Source organism: Ips typographus, linkage group LG3 (genome assembly GCF_016097725.1).
Source record: "Ips typographus isolate SLU linkage group LG3, UJ_Ityp_2.0, whole genome shotgun sequence".
Classification (NCBI taxonomy): Eukaryota; Metazoa; Arthropoda; class Insecta; order Coleoptera; family Curculionidae; genus Ips; species Ips typographus.
Genome location: NC_138424.1, coordinates 8,983,081 through 9,004,607, shown reverse-complemented (window position 1 = coordinate 9,004,607; position 21,527 = coordinate 8,983,081). Strand labels below are relative to the sequence as shown.

The 21,527-nt window shown below is 33.7% G+C and overlaps 1 protein-coding gene and 1 long non-coding RNA gene across 3 annotated transcripts in view; one reads left to right on the top strand and one right to left on the bottom strand.

Annotated features, from left to right (window-relative positions):
* LOC145726153 (uncharacterized) overlaps window positions 1-8,469 on the top strand; it is a 32,967-nt gene extending 24,498 nt beyond the window's left edge. For both annotated transcript variants that reach the window (XM_081975119.1, XM_081975118.1), the window contains one exon: window positions 5,267-8,469. In XM_081975119.1, the coding sequence (XP_081831245.1) occupies window positions 5,267-7,294 (2,028 nt within the window). In that variant the 3' untranslated portion in view covers window positions 7,295-8,469. The remainder of the gene's footprint in view (window positions 1-5,266) is intronic.
* The window catches only part of LOC145726154 (uncharacterized), a 67,277-nt gene extending 49,073 nt beyond the window's left edge, over window positions 1-18,204 (bottom strand). The window contains exon 1 of the long non-coding RNA XR_014177507.1: window positions 17,660-18,204. This is a non-coding gene — a long non-coding RNA (uncharacterized LOC145726154). The remainder of the gene's footprint in view (window positions 1-17,659) is intronic.
* Between the last annotated feature and the right edge of the window lie 3,323 nt (window positions 18,205-21,527).

The window sequence follows — 21,527 nt, the reverse complement described above, 5'->3', positions numbered from 1 at the left end:
AATGTTGCTTCAAACTTCTTCACTATTAAATTGACTTCTACACTCATAGGTGCAATAAATTGTAGCATCTCTAAGAAATTCAGACTGTTTTTAGTGCTTTTTAAGACTGAAAAATCGAGTTTAAGACTCTTTCCAAAAGTCAAGTTTCTTCAGTAATAAAAGTAAAAAATTTTGGTACCAAATGCTACAATAATAGTTTTGAGAACTAATTTTTAGAAATAAAATAGTCCGAAAATTTAATTTACTTCTAGACTTGTTGTCCAGTCCAGAAAATTCAGTTGTACACCAATTAAAGTCTTGAAAATATACTTTTGGACTCTCTTTAGTCGTAGGAAAGTCCGTTCTAGCATTAAAAGTCAACTTGTATATTATTTTTAGTAGTAGCTTTCCTAGGACCATTCCTAGTAGTAAAAAAGTTTTTAGACTATTCAGTACAAATTTGGACTTTCACAAGTCTTGGATGTTCAGTTTTAACCTATAAAACGATTTTTTAAATTGAAATTTGGAGGACTGTATCTTCCTTAGGAAACGTTTTTCAGAAAAATGACATAATGCAAGTCAACTTATTTTTTGATTGGCTATCAAATGGTGAATTATTGACACTTAAAACTGGACCACCCTGTATATGATCTCAAACCTTACAGAAATACTTATTTTGGTTGACTGCTTGCTACTAAATGTATGTTTTTGGAAAAGTGGAAACTTTGGGACACTCTGGAACTACGTACTTATTAACTTAAAAAGAAAGACTAAATTATCCAAAAAATGCACAAATTTAACAATTAAAACATTTTATCTACTACTAGCACGGTAATGATCCATTACATAGCTTCCTTTGAGTTACGTAATGAGGAATTTTACAGTCACTAGTGCGATAATAATGGATTTTATCGCACTAGTGCCGTAAAACACCCTAAGAGTACAATAAAACAATCATTATCTCACTAGTGACTGTAAAATCCCTTATTACGTAACGTTAGAGTTAAAATTTTGGAAAATTAGTCTCACTCAATCATTTCAACACATTCTTCTGTTCTTCTTTTTTTTGACGTTGATGAAACTAAATTCTTCTTGGCTCTTTGATAATAATCAATCAGTGATCTTTCAAAATCTTGTTTTTGAGGTTACTTAAACTGCATAATTTTATGCAGGACAAATGTAATTCTCATCATACTGGACTTTTATAATTTGTGAATCCAACTATAGGACACTGTCCTATGTAACTTAACTGGATTTTTAACTGAATCACCACATTAAGGAAAACCATTATAGAAACACGGATAATTTAGATCAATCAAATTCACTTTGTACCAAATATTTGAAAAAATATTTCAATTTTTGGATAGATTTCACTTTTTATTTAATTTTCTTATTCTGTTATAAGAAGTCTCGTAAAACTAGACCTTTATCATTTAATAATTATTGAGTATTGCATAGAAATTTCAAACTTTTTTCGATATTGTTTGGTTTGGCAAAAATTGAAGGTCGCCAATGGACTTTCATTGTAATCGAATTTTTCCGTAAATTCAAACAGCTGCAACCGTATCACATTCACAACTTTATTACTGCCGAGACCAAATATTGACCTAACGATAAAATATACAGCGCGAGTCGAGGAAGCGATTAGACAGCCCCAATTTAGAAAGTGCCCGCATATTTATGCAACTTTTATCCTTCACCTCCATACAGTTCGAGGTACCAAATATGATTTTTCATAAAACCGCGAGCACCGATAGAAACCAAAACCAAGAACCGGCCAACAAACGCAAATACGGACAAAGTTTGAACACGACGATCGTGATTGCTTTGCACATGTCGACTCCTTTTAAGGCCGCAAAACTTCCACGAAGCTAAATAAAACTAAGTAAATCTCATGCTCTAAAGCAGTCAAGTGGTCCATTCAAATGCAAACGACTTCGTGTCGGCAATTATCGCCTTAACAAATGATCCCGCTAACGTTTACGGGTTGGGGGACCGGACGAACGAAGGAAACGTGAAAAGAGAACCGTACAAAACTCGGATTTGGAAAATCTAAGTTTTCTACGGACTTTCTGCATTTAAATTTGAAGGAAATTACAATTTAGAGAATTCTACGAAGACGTAGAAAGGCCACAGACGTTATTTTTCTTAAATTCCGACTTCAAACTTTGAATTTAGTTAAATTCCGACTTTGAACTCGGAAATTAGTTAAATTCCGAAAGAATTTAGGTAAATTCCGACTTCAAACTTTGAATTTAGTTAAATTCCGACTTTGAACTCGGAATTTAGTTAAATTCCGACATCGAACTCAGAATTTACATTGTCACATTGCAAAAGCTCTTCAAACCAAATTAGACAACATTTTTCAGTTTGGCAACATTGCAAACATTCTTCGAAGCAAATTAGTAAAATTTGTTAACTTTGGCAACATTGCTAACACACTTCAAAGAAATTAGTCGGATTTGTCAGTTTGGTTACATTACAAACACTCTTCGAACCAAAATTGTAGAATTTGTTAGTTTGATAACATTGCAAGGATACTTTTGAAACAAATTACCAAATTTTGTCAGTTTGGCAACATTTCAAACAGACTTCGATCTAAATTAGGAGAGTTTGTTAATTTGGCAACATTGCAAGCAAACACACTTCAAAGAAATTAGTTGAACTTGTCAGTTTGGACAGATTGGAAACACTCTTCAAACCAAAATTGTAGAATTTGTCAGTTTGATAACATTGCATATACTCTTCAAACTAAATTAGTAAAATTAGTCAGTTTGGCAACATTGCAAACACTCTTTGATCTTAATTAGTAGATCTAAAATAGTAGAATTTGTCAGTTTGACAACATTGCAACTAAATTCCGAGTTTGAAGTCGGAATTTAGTTAATTTCCGAGTTTGAAGTCGGAATTTAGTTAATTTCCGAGTTCTAAGTCGGAATTTAGTTAATTTCCGAGTTCGAAGTCGGAATTTAGTTAATTTCCGAGTTTGAAGTCGGAATTTAGTTAATTTCCGAGTTTGAAGTCGGAATTTAAGAAAAATAACGTCTGTGGCCTTTCTACGCCTTCGAAAAATTCTCATAACTTTATTTTTGGAGAAAATAACACTAATTTAAGAGAATGATGAAGAAAATTGCACATCAAAAGCAACAAGTCAGGCAATGGAGTTTGGAAGTTATAAAGTGTCAAGTGGATGTGTTTCTTGGAGAGGAGTAGTCTTTACAGCTCCATGGAAACAAACTTGACAGTTGAGTACTTTGCTTATGTCACGTCACAGCTGTCATAACTCTGTCACTAGTGACCTGAAAGAATGAAATGTTAAGTTAAATGGATTTGTTTCTTTGAGGAGTTGCAATATAAGTTGTCTCTACAGCTCTACAACGTATTAAAGTGTCACTTAGCCTTTCTATTGAGATGTAAATACAAAGTACAACTGTTTTGCATTTGATAGTTTCATGTCACTGCCGAGTGAGTTTTAATAGTGTCATCTGACTATAATTCCGCTGTAAAGTGTCATAACTGTCAAATATAACGTCTTAAACTGTCATTTAGTGTCACAACTGCCAAATTTAACTCCACCGAGTTACGAATAACAATTTGCAGAGCGTGATTTATCACAGTGACTATTTGAAATTTTACAGTTACACGACACTGTTTAATAAATTTTGACAGTTGTAAACAGTCATGTGACTTAGACGTCAAACTGGTCTACGTTTTTCCAACCAGTGTGGAAAGAGTCCTTTATTCATCATTTTGGAAGTCCAAGAAGTCTCCAAATCCTACTGAAATTCTTCCAAAAATTGTCAATAGGCATTACAAGTTTTCTATTTCTTCCAAGTGTGTTTTCCAATAATTATCATAGTTTGCTAATACCATCAAACCATTTAGAAGTGCCAGAGACACTTAAATACTACAGAAGTACTCTCTAAAATTGTCAGAGTCTTAAATGGGCAATGACTTGTAGACTCATTTTGGAAAAACCAGATGCTTCTAAAACCTACATTTGACCAAAACACAGCAATGACATCTGGCGGTAAGATACCGTCAAACAATTTAGCTGTATAAATATGTTCCATCTCTCATTACTACTAAATTAATTTCAGTTTCATACAAATAATATTGTTTTGTTGAAGTTTATGTTGGACTTTGTTGTTGTCACAGGAGTTTTGTTTGAATTTTGACTTGTGCACGCTCCGCAAGGTTGTTTGACAGTTTGTCACATGATTATTATGTTTAGGAATGCCAATGATATCACGTGGGCCAGTGTTAAAATGTCAATTGACCGAAGACGATAGTAAAAACACATGAAACCTCACCGTAATCAGAGAAAAAAAACAATTCAAAAATGTAAAAATCTCATAAGAAAAGTTGATGATGGTTTTTAAAAACCAAAACGTCTTATCTCAAATATGTTACTATTTTAGAAGAAGACAATTAAATTATTCGGTTATCTCCAAAAGCAAAATCTCCAAAAACCTAATTTAATAATACCTTGCATCTCATCAAACAACCGAAATGGTAAAACGACTACCCTGTACCTATCAGTGCGATCAAACAATAGCTAACGTACTTTTCACATTTTCTAGGTTATGCAGTGATATTATTGAACACCTGAGGGTAATAAACTGTGCCAACATGATTCCTATAAATCAGTGATTAAAACACAGTAAACGATGTCCGAGCACCTAATTATAAAAGTGTAATCGAACAGAGAACGGGCTAGACTAGACACCTTTTGTATGGTAATTGGTCGTTTTCTGAACACAATAAAAACGAAAATAGGCCTTTCTTTATGACGGACAAACTCTTTCTTAATTTGCATTAAAATGACGTTGCTGATGGCAAATTCACACAATACCACCTAATGGTACCAGCTAGACAACAAAATATTTACGTACAATAGCGAAACAAGTGCTAGTTCAACAACCTGCGACTATCTCTTTTTCAACGGACTGTTTCGGGTACCCGTTCATACGCCGGCCACTTTTCAGAACAGGAAGCTAATCAGTCTCTTCGCGCCAACTAAACGGCGATTGTAAACCATCTAACAAGGCAACAAGTTTCTAGTCATAAACCTCAATAACAATTTCCTTCTTTGGTCGACCACCTTATCGGATTTAAGCTCGACACATGTGCGAATATCGTAGAGTACATCAAAAAAATAAATCCCGGCCTCAATAAAACCGCTAACCAATCTAAAAATAGTACCCGCGGCCTATACACTCAGTGGCGTGCCGCTTAAAATTTTAAAAATTCCAAAAAATATTCACCTACGTTTAATTTGTTTCAGATCAAACCCATGAGATTCTTCTATCGGATCTTCACCCCTATGAAGATAAGACCAATCAAGATAATCAACACACCAACTCCAACAGGAGGAAAGCAACTACAAATAGTCCCAGTTACTGTCTCTTCAACTCCAACAACACCCAAATCCCCTAGAGTAGAACCGGTTTTGTGCCCTCATGAAGAAACTGAAAGCGAACAACAAGACAAGGAAAGATTGCTGGCCAATCTACAACTGCAAAGCAAATCCAAAGCACTACAAATTGCTGAAGCGAAAAAGGCCCAGACAGAAAAGCTAATCAAAGACTGCGTTTTTGATTACGAGGAGCCGGACCAAGAGGAGATTAAACGGTTTGCTGAAAAACGTGACAGAGAATGGGCGTTGCAGAAAAAACTGGAAGAAGAAACCAGCGCAGACCGAGACGACTTCTTCCTCACATACCCTAGTAAAAAGAGGAAAAAGAGCAAACACTCAAAAAACGACTCCAACGGCCACAAAGAGAAAAAACGGAAAATACACGGTGATAAAATTCACGCTGAAATCACAAACAATGACAAGTCAGACTTGAAACTCAAAGTGAAAATCACCACAAACGGTCACAAGCACAAACACCACAAAATCGAGAATAACTCTGAACTAAGCAACAAAGAAAAATTACTCCAAATGAGGCAAGTGCGCCACAAACCAACCTCAGGAAGCGATGAGCCCATCCCTACAATCAAATTCCCAAAATCCTATTTAGCGGAGCCATCAGAATCTAAAAAGAAGAAAACCACTGAACTTCCAGCAAAAACCTTCAATCCAACTGAAAACAACAACAAACCGGTAAAAAGCAAAGAAGTGGCAAAATGTCCCACTGGAAGTGCAGTCAAAAGACCTGCAGAATACGCATTGAACCACCAAAGTAAAGTAGCCAAGAAGGAAGCTACTTTGAAAGCGTCTGAGCAAAAGACATTTCTTAAATCAGCTGCAACTAACACCGACAAATTCACCCCCAAAGAACAGAAGGTCAGCCAGAACAAAGCTCCGACGCCAGTAAACAACAAAGTGTTGCCAATAGGAAGTATTACAACTAACAACAAAAGCCTCGATCGGAAAATTGCTAGTTTACAACAACGATGCACGATTGAACCTAAACACCCCTCGAACAGCGTTCGATTAGAAGGCAAGACAACAGACAAAGGCAAAGCACCGCAATACCCTCCAGGGTTTACTGTCAGTAAAATTGATAGTGGTGTCAAAAGGAAAGATGACAGCACTGATCAAGATCAAAGACCTAGCTTGGAAATTACGTTAATCCCCCCAGTGTCCAAGCCAGAGCCTAAACTAGTCCCAGTTAAAAGGCCTCCACCAGGAACCATCCCATTAGAAAGAATCAAAAACCTTAAACCAGGAATCAGCATCATCCCTAAAATACCTGACAATAACGGAGTGTTAGATCTCTCCAAAGCTAGCAAATCCCCAGAAGTCTCCCCAAGAGCATCTCCAAAGACTGAACCAATTAACGGGCTAAACTCGATGGTAAACAGACAATTAACTCCCAGGCCCCTTAACTCACCAGGTCGAGCAACCCCAGAAAACAAAATTATGCAATTATCCAATTTGCAAATGCTTTCTAAAGTGGCTACAGAACATCCAATCTTAAACAAATTAGCCGCTAACAACATCAACAAAACGCGGCCGCAGATACCTAGCCTTCACTCTATTACAAAATTTGTACCCACCGCCATCAGAAGCGGATTACCACCAAGGATGCCGCCAAAGCTGAACGACATCCAAAAATTCCGACCTGCAAGTCCGCAGATCAGAAGCTTGAGGCCGAATTCTCAGAACCAGAATATCAGAAATATCCCGAATCCCAGTCTGATCTTGAACAGGCATCAGAATCTAAGTCAAAACAAACCGAGTCCGGTGCACCAAGCCGACAGCGTCACGGAGAAGAAAGTTGCTTCCCCAAAACCTTCACCAGTAGCAGTCACTTCTACTAGTAGTACTCCAGTGGTGGAGCAAAAAGTTTCGGAGGTGAAGTGAGTAGTGAGTTTGGCCAAAATAAGAAACTTTTCAAAAGAGTTCAAGTTTAAGCTTCATCGTCCCATATGTACTCGTAATATCCGCTGCAAAGTAAATGGTAGTGACAGCATTACTAGAAATATATTGTAATTTACAAAAGTGTTTTCTGATAACCAAACCATTTTTAAAATACAAGTTTGCATGCAATTATGGCGTCACTGCCATTGCTGTGGAAAGAAAAAGGACAGATACTGAATTGTGATAAATAGTATATAATTCTTACACGTAGAAATTGTACATACTGGACTACATAAATCACACATTGTATGGAGTAGAATTAGATTATGTATATTTTATTGTATAATATTGTGGTTTTAAGTGTATTTAGTTCCTGATTTCGCAAGACTTTAAGTAATTTAGTGCACACTCTGTTATTGAACTTGATCGCCACTCGATTTTTATACTGTTAAAGTTTTACTTTTAATTTGTTTTAACTCTGTTGTATATGTTTGTTATATTTTATCTTTTTGATTATAGTTTTGTTTTTTAAGAACGATACCTCATTGTTAGTTTTAGCTTTACAACGTGATTATATGATAATTGCTGGTACGGATTTAAATTATATTTTAATATATGTAAATAGGCTTGTTTATTATTATGGTACATTTTAAATGAGTGCTAGATGTGAGAGAATGGTAATTATTGATGGTATATTGTCAAATGCATTTTTGTTGCTGGTACCTGAGCGATAAATTTTTTTCTTGAGGTCTTATTGTTTATATAGTGTCATCTTTTTATAATAATATGTATACAGGATGTCTCACCAAAGGACTAATTGTCGGATATTCAGAAGTTGGCTTCATAAGTGCAATTTTTTAATGTAATCCGGCTTAACTTCTGAAGTAAACAAAATTGTAATCAAAGTGTATCTAAAACAAAATGTGCTTAGTATACTTTTAAACTACCTGCTGATTTTATTTATAAGACTAATGATAGACTGAATAGTTGTCTGAATAGAATAATCCTCTTTAGTGACTACAAAGCTAAGACATCCCGTATATCATATTAGTGGAACGGACAAATAACCGAATGTACAGGCTGACCAATAATAACAATATTGTAAATTCATTGTACTTTGATAATGTGTAATTTTTTTGTGTAGATTATGTGTAATATTAAAAACAATATCAATGAAACATGTTTGTTTGCTTTCATCATCCTTTATCCTCGTCGGATTTTACCATCAAGTTAGCAAAAAAAAACGAGAAAAATACTTTTTAAGATAAGGCAAATTTAAATATATGCCTCGTAAATAAAGATTATTCTAATATAACATTCCAGGTTGCAGCTTTATAGTATTATAACCACACGTCTACAATAGCTGGTATTTATATTTCAATTTTTTTTTTATACAGTGTGACCCATTTAGAATGGAAACACCCCTATAAAATTTTAGGTTATTAACCGATTTCAATGATTTTTTTTTTTAATAATTAGGAATGAAATGTCTATTACGGGAGAAAATTTTAAATATTTATTTCAGTTTTCAGGTCATATTACGATACTTTTTCTTGATAGAAAATAGAGAATTTTTATTAGCGATTTTTTTATTGAAAAAATTACTACGCCACTGGATCTATAGTGCTTTCAAATAGCTGTGACCAAAATTTCATGAAAATCCATTCATTAATAACAAAGTTATGACAAATTAAAATTCAAAAATCCTCTAAGCTAACGGTCATAAAAGAACACCCTGCATCAACTGTTGCCATAGAAATGGTGTTACTATTTACTTGTTTATTATTAATTATTAATTGATTAATTTCTAAAAAAAAAAAAAATCAAAAAAAATAATCAAAATTTTCACATTTGGTCACAGCTATTTGAAAACACTATAGATCCAGTGGCGTAGTAATTTTTTCAATAAAAAAATCGCTAATAAAAATTCTGCATTTTCTATCAAGAAAAAGTATCGTAATATGACCTGAAAACTGAAATAAATATTTAAAATTTTCTCCCGTAATAGACATTTCATTCCTAATTATTTCAAAAAAAAAATCATTGAAATCGGTTAATAACCTAAAATTCTAAATGGGTCACACTGTAGAAAGCAAGTTTAGCATTATTAAACCTAATACAAGTAGTAGATTATTGTCATTAGGTTATGTCAAATAATTTTCTTCGAGAAAGAAAGAGAAGAAAACACAAGAAAGAGACAAATTTTCTACGTAACTAAGTGTCTACAAAATAATGTTGCATTTTAACATATAGGAAACAAAAATGCAGCAGTAGGTATGTAATAACAAATATGACTTTACAAATTTTTACATTATGCTACTTGGGACTACAAATTGTGGTCAGTAACAAAAAAATCAGAAATGTTATATTTTTTTAATTCCGCAGCCTTTTAATTGTCAAAGATAAGAAGGAGATAAGATAATTTGACTCAAGAAAAGAAAAAATATAAAGTAAAATATCTTGGACGATTCCTGAATTGAGATATAACAATAGTCAAAAAATTGCTAATAACTGAAGGCTGAATCCAAACTTTTAACATCCACGATTTTATTTATTAATTATTTTTCTAAGGTCGGTTGATGGACCACCCTGTATATGAATTTTTGAACTAAGTATGATAATTAGAAACTTATTAGCTTAATCTTATATTTCAACAAAGCACAAAAAGGCATAATCTCATTCATAGCTTTGGATTAACTTGTTACCATACAGGGTGAGTTTTTTTGAATAAAATGTTGATATAGTTTTCTCTCTACAGAGCGCAAAAAATTCGAAATACTTTTCAAATTAAGTACATTTCTGAGACAATAATTGTAATTATTGAAAATACACTGAAATTGGTTATTCGATTTTCAATCCGTGAATCGTAAAAAATAAGTATTCCATTTTTCGATACGACCGTTGTAAATGCAGAATTTGATTACTAGTGAACCAGTCAAAAACGTAACAAATTGTCTAGGAGAAATTGGTGGTTTGGTGTGATGCTTAAAATGTAATTTGTAACATCACTTTTAGAGTTTCTTCTAGAGAAGTCAGTTATTGTTTCTCTATGGTGTTTCTGTTTGGTGCACTTTACTATTTTTTTAGTGAAAATAAGAAACGTTTGTTTTGCTGGCCAAAAAATCCAAAACTACCCGAATAAATAATCATAAAACCTATTCGATAACATTTTGCGTCAAATTGCTATCATTATTCGATACAAAACGGAATCGCACAAATCTATTTTCTTTGATACTAGAAAGCATAAGTTATGCATCACGTCAAAAACTTTTTTATGTATAACGAATTGTTTATGCAAAGTCCTATAACAAAGTTGTTGTCAGAGGATTGATGAATTTGAAGAAATTACGTGTCTACCATGAATATGAGTATCTAATCCGGGTACTTTGATCATCACAGACAAATAATGTTTGTTCGTTTTTAAGAAATTTTTGTTTATAAAAATATGGATGAATTTACCTTAGAAGACTATAGCATAGAAGAATGATTATCGTCCTGGAGATCAAATATCAGAATTATTTTATAGGAAAATGCTTTGCAGAAAAACAAAATATTGTCTAAATAACAATAAAGTTGTAAATGTTATTCTGTTGGAAAACCTAAGCGATATTTAAAAACCTAATCACCATTAAAAGTTGTTCCGAGTAAAATTGTAATGTTAGTTGCTCTTCAAATCTATATATTCAGCGAGTTCTAACAAATCAATCAATTTTGAAAATGACGTACAGAAGGTTGGAAAAAAGATAATGTTTTGGGCTAATTCTGTGATATTGATTGTTATTTAATTTATAATTTGCTGACAATCGGTCTTTTAATGAGGTGCTTTTCGGTTATATGTATTTTCGAAGAACTGTAGCTGCATTCTTGACATGTCGATGGCATCTTTTCGATATCGAAATAAAGTTGATTTCGATCTCGACGCAAAACGAAGTGCAAAATAATATTCTTAATTTTGAATCAGTTTTCAGTCACGTGATTTACCCAGAAATTACCGACTAATTTACTTACAACAAAAAGTATACTAAATGCGTCATTGTGGAAATTCATTCACAAAAAGGTTAAAATAAGTGGTCAAAATGATCACGTGATCTTAGCAACTCATAAAACATTCGATTAGGATAACAGAGAGATTAATCAAATTGTATTAAAATAGCATTTTTTGACAAAATTGTATTACTAACTAAGTAAAATACAGTTAAGGTTCACATTGGAGTGAAACGAATTAACAACTTTACCGGATTTGCTATTTTAAGTTACATTAATAGTAAGCTAAATTAGGTCTTATTTACAATTTTTGACATCTGCCAAAATCAGTCACACGACTTTTGAAATGTAATTTAATCGTTGAGAATTTGATAAACTAAATTGAGACAGTTGCAAAAGTTGAAATTGTAAGAGACATGTTACGTGACTTTAATAATTCAATTTTTGACCTTGCAACACTGTAAAAGTTAATTGACATCTGTAAAAAAAACAGTCACGTGACCTTCAAAATACAGTTTGAACTGTAAAAATTTGCTAAATCAAATTTAGACAGTAGCAAAAGCTGAAATTTTTTAACTACGTTACGTTACGTGACATTGAGAATGCTATTCTGAGCTTGCAACCTTGTAAAGGCTAGTTGATCTGTCAAAATCAGTCACGTGACTTTTAAAATGTCGTTTAGACGTTGAAAATTTGGTAGTCCGCTAAAAATTATCAAAATTGTCACAAACTAACTTTCGGCTAAAAGCACTGTTGCTTGATCAGTTTGGAAGTTTAAAAGGTACTCCAGATGTGCTGCACTTCCAAAGATGATCACGTGATCTTAAAAATCCAATTTAAAGCTTGACCATTGATTGCCAGTGTTTGTTAGTTACATATTATATAACTTTAAGTTTGTTATAGTTGTCAATATGATCATGTGACCTTACCACCTATTTTTTTGTGATCAGAAATAAAATTTGTATTTACAAACCACGTTTTTCGTGGTGACTGATTTCATCATGTGACTTAGTTTTATTGGGGGTTTGCCAAGTTTTAAGAATTAAATTTCAACATTTTTGGCGTTAGTGTCACGTGATCTTGTTAAAGACTATTTCAGTCCGCAATACCTAAAGAGTCAGTTTTGGGTCATGTGACATTAAGAATTCGAAACTTGGAACGTAACAAGTTCTAGTATTTATTTCGGGAATTCCCATTGGACAATTTTTTTTAACGTATAGGTACTATTAGCGATAAATCACTATCCTTTTCTTTCCAAGTTATAAAAATTACGCATTTCTACTTCGTAATAATAATTATAATTCTTAATTATTTTATTAATTATTTATTATAGTTCTCAAAAGAAAATGGAGTTCACGTCGTTTATAAGTTAGCCTTAGGTGGTTGGCTTTTTCTCTAGAAAAGGAACGTAAATCGTTTTGCTCTACTAGTCTCTCTTGAAAGAGTTTATGGAAGTATCAAAACGATTTCGATCCAAAATAGTAAAGAATTCCATTTGGTCGAAATACGGAGGTCCTCCCCCTTATTATTTTCATTTCAACCGCTATAGTGCTTAGATCCGAAATTTTTGGATAGATGCTCTCTCTAGATGAAAGGAAAATGGCCTCCGGCTTAACCGGATTTCGATTTTTTTCTTTTACCTACACACATCTTGACTCCTCTGGGGCCTAATTCTTGAAAGCAGCGAACGAAATTCTCAAGAGAAGTGTTGATAGAATGTGACAGAAGAAGCTGGCAATAGCGGGTTCCTGTCACATTCTACAGGTCTTTCTAATTAAAAAATAATTCCCTTCCCTCGTTTCAAGAATACGCACTGCTGTTTATGATAGAACTAAAGCTGATATACGGTGGGTCAAAATTTCTGTTTCTAATGCTAAAACTAGCTTTATTTCACCAGCTTTAGTTAATGTAAACTAGCGTCTATATAAGCTTACTTAATTTACGCAGAGAAACTGAAAAAGTAGGTATTTATTTTGAAACAAATAACTTTTCATTCGTTACAGGTGTTTACCCTTTGTCATTGTTATCAATTATCGTCACTAAAACCAGTTGACAATAATTGATAATAGGAAATCACGAAATCCCCGATCGAATGTTGACTATTTGCGCTAGACTTAGCCCGACTTACGCAATCCAACGACAAACAATCGAGCATCGAAAAATCCAATCGATCAACTGCAATAGCAGCTAAAGCGACCGCATATAAATAAAGCAAAATTACATCATAATTTTATCGCGTTTACACCGAATATCTCGATCCTAGTTGGCTATGTGACCGCGTCAGCAAAGCAAACCAGCGATAGCGTGACGCCGAAACTGGTTTCGATGGGGGCCGCGGTGCGGCGCGGAGCAAGGAGGGCAAGCCCCATGCACACAGCACCAAAAGCAAAAATCTATAACGGAGCAGTAAGTTGCTTGCCGTGGCTTTTTCGAATCGACGTAAGCGAAACGTGGCGAGCTATTTTAAAGCGGACGACCGTGACGCCATGGAATAATTATTATGATGGCAGATCTGGTTTAGATGTTTCTGGTGATGGTTTTTCGAATATTCGAAACGTAGAGCATTGAAATGTGTGTTTTTCAACGCGTCGGCGTGTTTTCCGAATATCCTGGAAGGTTCACGTCACAAACGAAAAAGTCCAGAGAAGAAGTCATTCCTGCTATTCATGTTCACATTCATCATTCATGTGACACGACAAATATCTCCTTCAGCAGCTTATCCTTCAGGATAAAGTGAACGGTAGAAGGGGTCCGGGTAGAAGAAGAAAGTATTTTTTGGCTGTTTTGGCAGCCATTTATATCCAATTGTTTAGACAAGCTGCTAATAAAGTTCGAATCGCCATATTAATAGCCAACGTCCAAACGGGATAAGGATAAGGAACGAGAAGAAGAGCATTAAAAATTTTTTGTGATGTTTTTAGAGGATCATTAAAAGCAGCCATTGTTGAAATGTATTGTTAACATAATTAACTAAACTGAATCGCAATGTAACTTCTTATTAAAATACTCAGTTAAAAGCTACCAAAAAATAAGTTGTAGGCCGATTACCGGCTTGAGTTCCTAATTTGCTGACCCATTAGAAATTCTTGCTGACCGGCATGCAGACGGGTAGTTTGGACTATTCTACATGCTGTACAGAAATTTCAACAAAATCAGACAAAGAATGGTCTAATTACAGTCTTGCTGACCCATTAGAAATCCTATTCAAGTTGTCCGGATCGTAAATACGTTATTTTCTGTCCGATTTTGATATTTCTACACAATGTGTAGAATAGACTCAACTGTCATTCTGCATGACGGTCAGCAATAATTTCTAACGGGTTAGCAAAGTTTTTTCTACCACATGCATGTCTTACATGGGTCAGAAAATTAAGGAGACTACAAATTATTTATTTTGATTTTGTATCCTATAAACGAACTGTGGCGGTTTTTTTTTATTACAAATAACTAATTTTATTTTAGTTAATCTGAGTGTCAATACTGCTAATTTATGGAACAGTTTCTAAACTGAAATGGGGTGGACAACATCAGACATGGAGGAAATTAGAAGGATTGCTATTACTATTAGATATCATAAAAAACGTTTCGAGAAAGTATTCACTCTATTCAAAATCTATCAAAGCTATTTCCTTACATCAACATTTTTTAACGTCAGTATAGAAAATGTAAAAAATAAATACGAAAAGAGCATATCGACACTACTTTAGAAGAGCTGTCTGTACACAGTGAACGGCAAAGTTTGGAAAGTCAATTTCAGGTTCAAAGTTTGTTTTAGAAAATTGGCATGTCAATTTCCATTTTTGGCTGCGATATAATTACAATTACAAGTATTATTTAATTATTAGATTGCAGGTATATTAGGGAACACTTGCAAAATGCAGTGTACAATTTGTCAAGAAAGTGTCAGAGAACACAGATTTACTAGTGGCACTTTTACTCCCTATGGAGTAAAAGTGATATTTTCAGTCTTCAAATGAGGGAAAAAAAGTTTTACTTTCTATAGGAATCTTAAAAGTAGAAATTTTACTTTAAAGAGCGGAAGAAGAAGCGGAGTTCGGGCACCAGACTAGTGCGGACAAGATTTTAGACAAGAGCAAAATAGATACTTTGCACACGCCAGTAGAAAAAACCTGTAGACTGTATAACTGTATTTATTTAAACAAACAGCCATATCTTATACCTTATTAATGTGTAATATACAGGATCATTCACGGTGATGGTATAATAGAAGTGTCTAAGAGAACGGCTCAATGATTTTTGTTCAAGTTTAGAGTGTAGATTGATAAGTGTAGATGGCTGGATCCAAATTATCTGTCTAAAGTATTTGGGGCTTTAAGGTGTTGCCAGATCATTTCAAAAGAATGAAATGAAATATATATTCTATAATCATATTTTTGAATTCCTCCTATAGTAACCGGCCTATAGTAACTATTCTTAATATGTAGGTACTTTCCTATGCCTATCTTGCACCGTTTCATAGATATTTCAAGAAATAGTAGTTTTTAGCAAAACGCTAAACGAGTATTTCACACAATAATTAAACAATAATTAAATTTTTAAGGCCTAAAAGGTTTGCTAATGTAACCTTTTGTCCTCAGTTAGATAATACTACATGGTTGAAAAGTACAGAAACTGGAAAAACTATAAGGTGGTCAATATTTACCTTTTAGTCAGACAGATAGGAAAACTGCCAAAAGTTCATTTTTTTAAATGGATCCAGCGGTGTATTATGGTTTTTAATAAAAAAACATTAAATTTATAATAAATTCATGTAATTATATACTTTTCTGTGGCTTATTTAGAGTTTTACCTTAAAGAGCTCATAAAATCGTAATCCATACCACAGCAAACATTTGAAACCAGTGCTAAATTTGACAAATATCTGTCAGAGCATGTTGTAGTTGTAAAAAATATCTTAAAAAAACTGTCAATGATTGCTTCTATAGTTTTGTATGAAACTATATATTTTACTGATTATTAGACAAATGATCTACCATAGTGGAATTTAAAGTTCAAAATTAAACTTAATACAGTTTATGCTTTACAATGTGCTATTAAATCTTGCTTTTCAATATCAAATCACTAGTATTTTTATAAAAGGCTTCAATCAACTAATTTTTGTTAATTTGAGTATGTTCTGTTGGAGTATGGAGTAAAAAGTAAGTAGCAAACATTCTGTATTTTAAACTGAATATGGCAACCTGCGACCTGAAACGACATTAGAATGTGATTCAGTGAATGACAGTTGGTTGAAAGTTGAAACTTTGACATTTAGTAAAAATTCATATTCGAAAAGGTTACATAGGACTTTTTCGTATATGTATAGTGTATCAAATGTGTGGTTTTTACTAACTTTTATTTGCAGTTAAATACATCGAAAGCAAAAAAGAAAAAACATATTTTCCCAGTAAATACTATTAATTATAATTATCTACAACAAAATTTTTTTTTTCTGATAGACGAACCCCATTGTGGACTTTTAATTTTTTTTAAACGGCGCATTTTTTGGATTCACTTCTTTCATTCGAAAGTATTTTCGACTGACGATTTTCGATTTCGAACTGACTAAATTATAATTATTTAGATAACTTTGTTATTAGAACATTCCTAAACATTTCCATTTACTTTTATAACATATTTAGTTCGGCTTCTGTGTAATTTGTTTTAAAACTTAAGAATAATAATAATTGTTTTTCGTTTACTGATCGAACTCACGAACTGCTATTGCATTGCAACCCCTCCCTATTGTGGCATACTTCAACTGTCAAATAAGATTACAATCTATCATACTTGTTTAGTTAAAAAAACAATAACAGAGCAGTAACAGTGATAATTATAATAATAAGCCAGTATTATACCTCAATATTGTAAGATTTTGGCAAAACAACCAACAGAATTGACCCTTTTTACGCCATAATAATGCCAAACCTAACGTGTAGAGAGCTCACATCACATCCACATTGAGAGATGCTAAGATGTAGTTAAACTCATAGAAAACATTATACATCTATGTAGATTTACATGTCAATAGAACTGTTTGAAGTCTCGTTTTGACAGATTGGATATAGCTATTTCGATAATTTATCTTATATCTAATAAGCTGGTTATATTTGGTGTGCTTTCACATTAAACAACCGAAACTCTACAAAAGTTGTAAAATGTTTTATTGTTTTTCTATTTGCTAATATCAGGTTTTGATAAAAAGGTGTGTACTATAGTAAATAATTAGTAAGTCGGACTATAAGGGTGAACCTGCTTTTACCAATGCAAATACAATACTATACTATAGATAACACCACAACATGCTATTTGTGATGCTATTTTATACTGTATACCCAGCTAATAAGTTATTTATCAACAAAAAAGTAATTCAACAATACTCACTTGATAAATATTTTCATGGAGAGAGTTTAAAAACTAGATCATTTCCAACAAGGTTTTCATAACCTTTAAATAAGTCGGGGTTTCTTTCGGGATTAAGAAACTTAAACCTGCTAGACGTTGCTCTTGGTTCATAATCTGACACTCTTATATCACCTCACAAAACTCACTAACAACACAAATATGCAACTTTACTATAATTTTTAGTACTTTAGTGAACGATATTCAAATTTTAAATTCAAAATAGATGTCATAGTGACAACAACAATGACAACTAGTAATTAGTCGTTTTCTTTCGGATCTAAACGCGATATGATCTAAAAATCACGTGGCCTGCGTATAATTTTGTAATCATGAGGTCATGTGATTTTTAGAAAAAAATAAAGTGGCTCCCTCCGGCGGCTGATTCTACGAAATAGCTTTTAATCAAATGTCAAATTTTGTGTCTTCATGGCCTCCTATTTAAAATGGAGATCTAGATTTATAATGTTTTCTATCGAATAATCCAAGAACAAAATTAATTTTGTCGACGGTATTGGATTTTGGCAACAGCGTTGTCGTTGTAGACCAGTAAAATTTGCTGGCTTTAGGTTTTATCGAAAAATAAGATAATTAAAATTTGAAAACGGCGCACCATCTTTCTGAACGGGACTCACCTGTCTAAAACTTCCTGGCTTGAAGGAGAGCGCTCTCGTTAAGAAATGTGGATTCGTCGGCTTGGATGGACTGGAGTGAGTAACACTCGCGAGTCGCGGTAATACGAAAAAAAAGTCAAAAAAAGACGTGACAAGTTGAGTACGCTTTTTAGCTTGATGCTGCTAGGTCGACACTTTGAATGGTACTGTCGCTATTGCGCACGCAGTTCTAGGTGTCCCTTATGATAGACAGTGTGCCGTATTGTCGCGGAAAAAAAGGTAATAAAATACGAAATTTATAGGTCCTTAAGCGCATAAAAAGAGACAAGTTTTAGAGTTTATGAAACACAAGATCAAGTCAATAAATAAACTAGACAGTAATCAACAAGCGTACTGAAAATATGGCCTACTTGGTATTTTTTTCGTTTTCTGTCTTTCTCCCACGCATGCAATTATCTACGTTTCTCTGTCAGTTACACGGTTTTCCTATGGTCGCTTTTGGATTTACCACACCTGTATATCAAAGGCGTTACTGAGAAGTCTTCTCCCTGATGAGGCCTGATTGAAGTTGTGTCGTTGCTATTACCTATACGAACAATCAGACAAAAGTCCTATGACGTAACAATGTAATGAACAGGTAAAAGTCTTAATTACATTTCTGTCAGGTCATTCTTTTTTTCTTTGGCTTTTTGTATATTTTCTTTTTTTGATAGTGTAAGTACCAATAACACTTATAAATGTTGATCAACAAATAACACGACATTTTTAATTTTCTTTACTGGATTGTATCAGTTTAATATTGACTTTTTAATTGGTGTTGCATTTTCTGTTATTAGCAGTTTATCCTTGGTCAATTTTTTGCTATCAGAGGCATTCTTCAGCTAATTACTGATGATGACAGTCGGAATCGGCGGCTGCAACGTCCGGTGCTATTGCACCTTAGAGCATGGAGGAATTTGATCGGAGCTTATTAAGCGCTAATTAGAACGGAAACGCCAGCAACCAAAACCGCTCTAATTAAACGCTTACTTATAGTTAAGCCGCATTTACATCAACACACTATGTTAGCGGGTTATTTAAAATTCCTATTCGCGACATCGATTTCAGTCATTTTATATTCCTCTACGGTTTTAAATAAAGCCATCATGCCAATTCCGGAATGGAAATCCTCACATTTAAAGCGAGGAGATCCTCTGGCCGCATTGCGTAAAGTTCGATTCTACACGACGGTTACCGAAGCCGTAAGGCCCCGTTTACAGTATACGATATCTAAAACGAGAGTCAGAACAGAATCATTACGATGCGCGCTCTGTTTGCTATTTATTTATTACGGCCTACTTGCCAAGCCGTGAACAGAGCGCTTCTAAGTGACTTTCGTTTTATTTTTGGGTTTTCACCATTGTTTTCTTTGGTAACTACAGATGATCAGTCTGATAACACGATAGTGTAATAGATTACATCTTTGCAAAGCAGGTCACAGACGTATTTGACGCTGACGATTATTTTATTCCAATCAGGTTTGATGATCAGAAAACGGCCGAAGGATAACAACAAATTTCTAAACTTGAATAAGACTCCCGTGTGGGTAAACTGTAATGAGTATTGAGTACGTGATCACAATACTACTACACATTGATATGCGTTTTTCAACTGAATGAGAATAAATTCATTCAGTTGTCAACAGAAATGGAAAAGAGAAACTGACCAAAAGGCAACATACCTACTATTGATCACGATAATGTTAGTCTCGTACATTAAACACTTGCAACCAAACATTTCAGACAGAATAAGTTAAATTTTGTTGTTGTAGAAGAGTTACATAGAAAAACGCCATTAGGTAGCGAGCCATTAGTTATTAGAGTTAACATAAAACTGAAAAATCAAACAAAAGTAAGAGCATCAGCTTGATATTGAAGAGGAATCTGGTGTGAAGTTTGTGTTTATGATACTTGTATTTCGGTGTTGATCAGATTTTCTGTCAGTTTTCATAATTGGAAACTGACAAACACACCACAGACCACAGCTGATGACAAACAAGTACTTTTCATGAACACTGTCAGTGAATTGCTGGACTTTCATAAGTCACAACACCACAGTAAATGAAGTTATAGGTACTCCATTTTTTTCCTAAACTTGAGCAAAAATGCATGTTTTTGTAACCGCGTTTATTTTGACATTTACATATACATTCTTACAAGTAACATAGCCCACAGCAAATTTTATTTGATTTTCCTATATCAGTTTCATGAAGAGCAGTTTGCTTGAGCACAGCTGCAAACTGGCAGTTGTCCTAAATCTTTGAACTAACTCCAAAGATGCCTTCGGAATTAAGATAAATTTGATGCTTTGGTTTAATTTAATTTAAATGAATAATTTACTTTTTTTAATTTAAATCTTTTCTGGTGTAACCAGAAACCAGAAGTAAATGTCAACTTGGTTATTTGGGTATTTCAATCCGACTGTTAAAAAGTTTAAAATAAAATGAGTTGAGCATTCCAAAAGCCAGGTATACAGCGTAATTCAAATTCGACCCTCATCATTGGGATCTCGGAAACTATAAGAGATACGAAAAAGTTTAAATTGGGGCAACGTTGCGCAATTTAAAACTGAAACAAAAATTACGATTTTCGAAGTACTTCCGAAAATATCCGAGAAAAACTGAAATTTTGATTTTTGTTTTTATTTATTTCTAACCTTATTTGCAGAGATATCCCAAAACCGAAAAAACATTTTCATTGCCACTTTTTATCAGCTTTACTATTATCGTTTGATATTTGCCGCCCGACGTTTCGTCTATCGGCAGTCATCATCAATTTTTTTTTGTTATGATGGACGCCATATTGAATTTTTACACGACCAAATACAGCATTTTATTCTGAATTCAGTGATGTATGACAACAACTTATGATTTGCTTTATAAATGACATAACCTAGATGGCTTTGAATACCGTCAAAATGTCCTAATTTTAAAGTCAATGACAAAATGGCGGCATGTACAGCAGATTCATGTTCTCCAGGCCAAAATTAGTTAAAATGACCTCTTGACACGTCTAAATCCAATATGGCGGCGGTCAGTATAAAGTAGGCCAAGAAAACCCTTCATTTGAAGAAAATGTCGGTGCATTTTTCCAAAAATGAATTGATTATTTGAAATATTCCGTACACATATTATATGATCGTAGGTAGGTAATACATGGAGCTATCACGTGACGTTGAGCGCGCACCATAATGCCCCG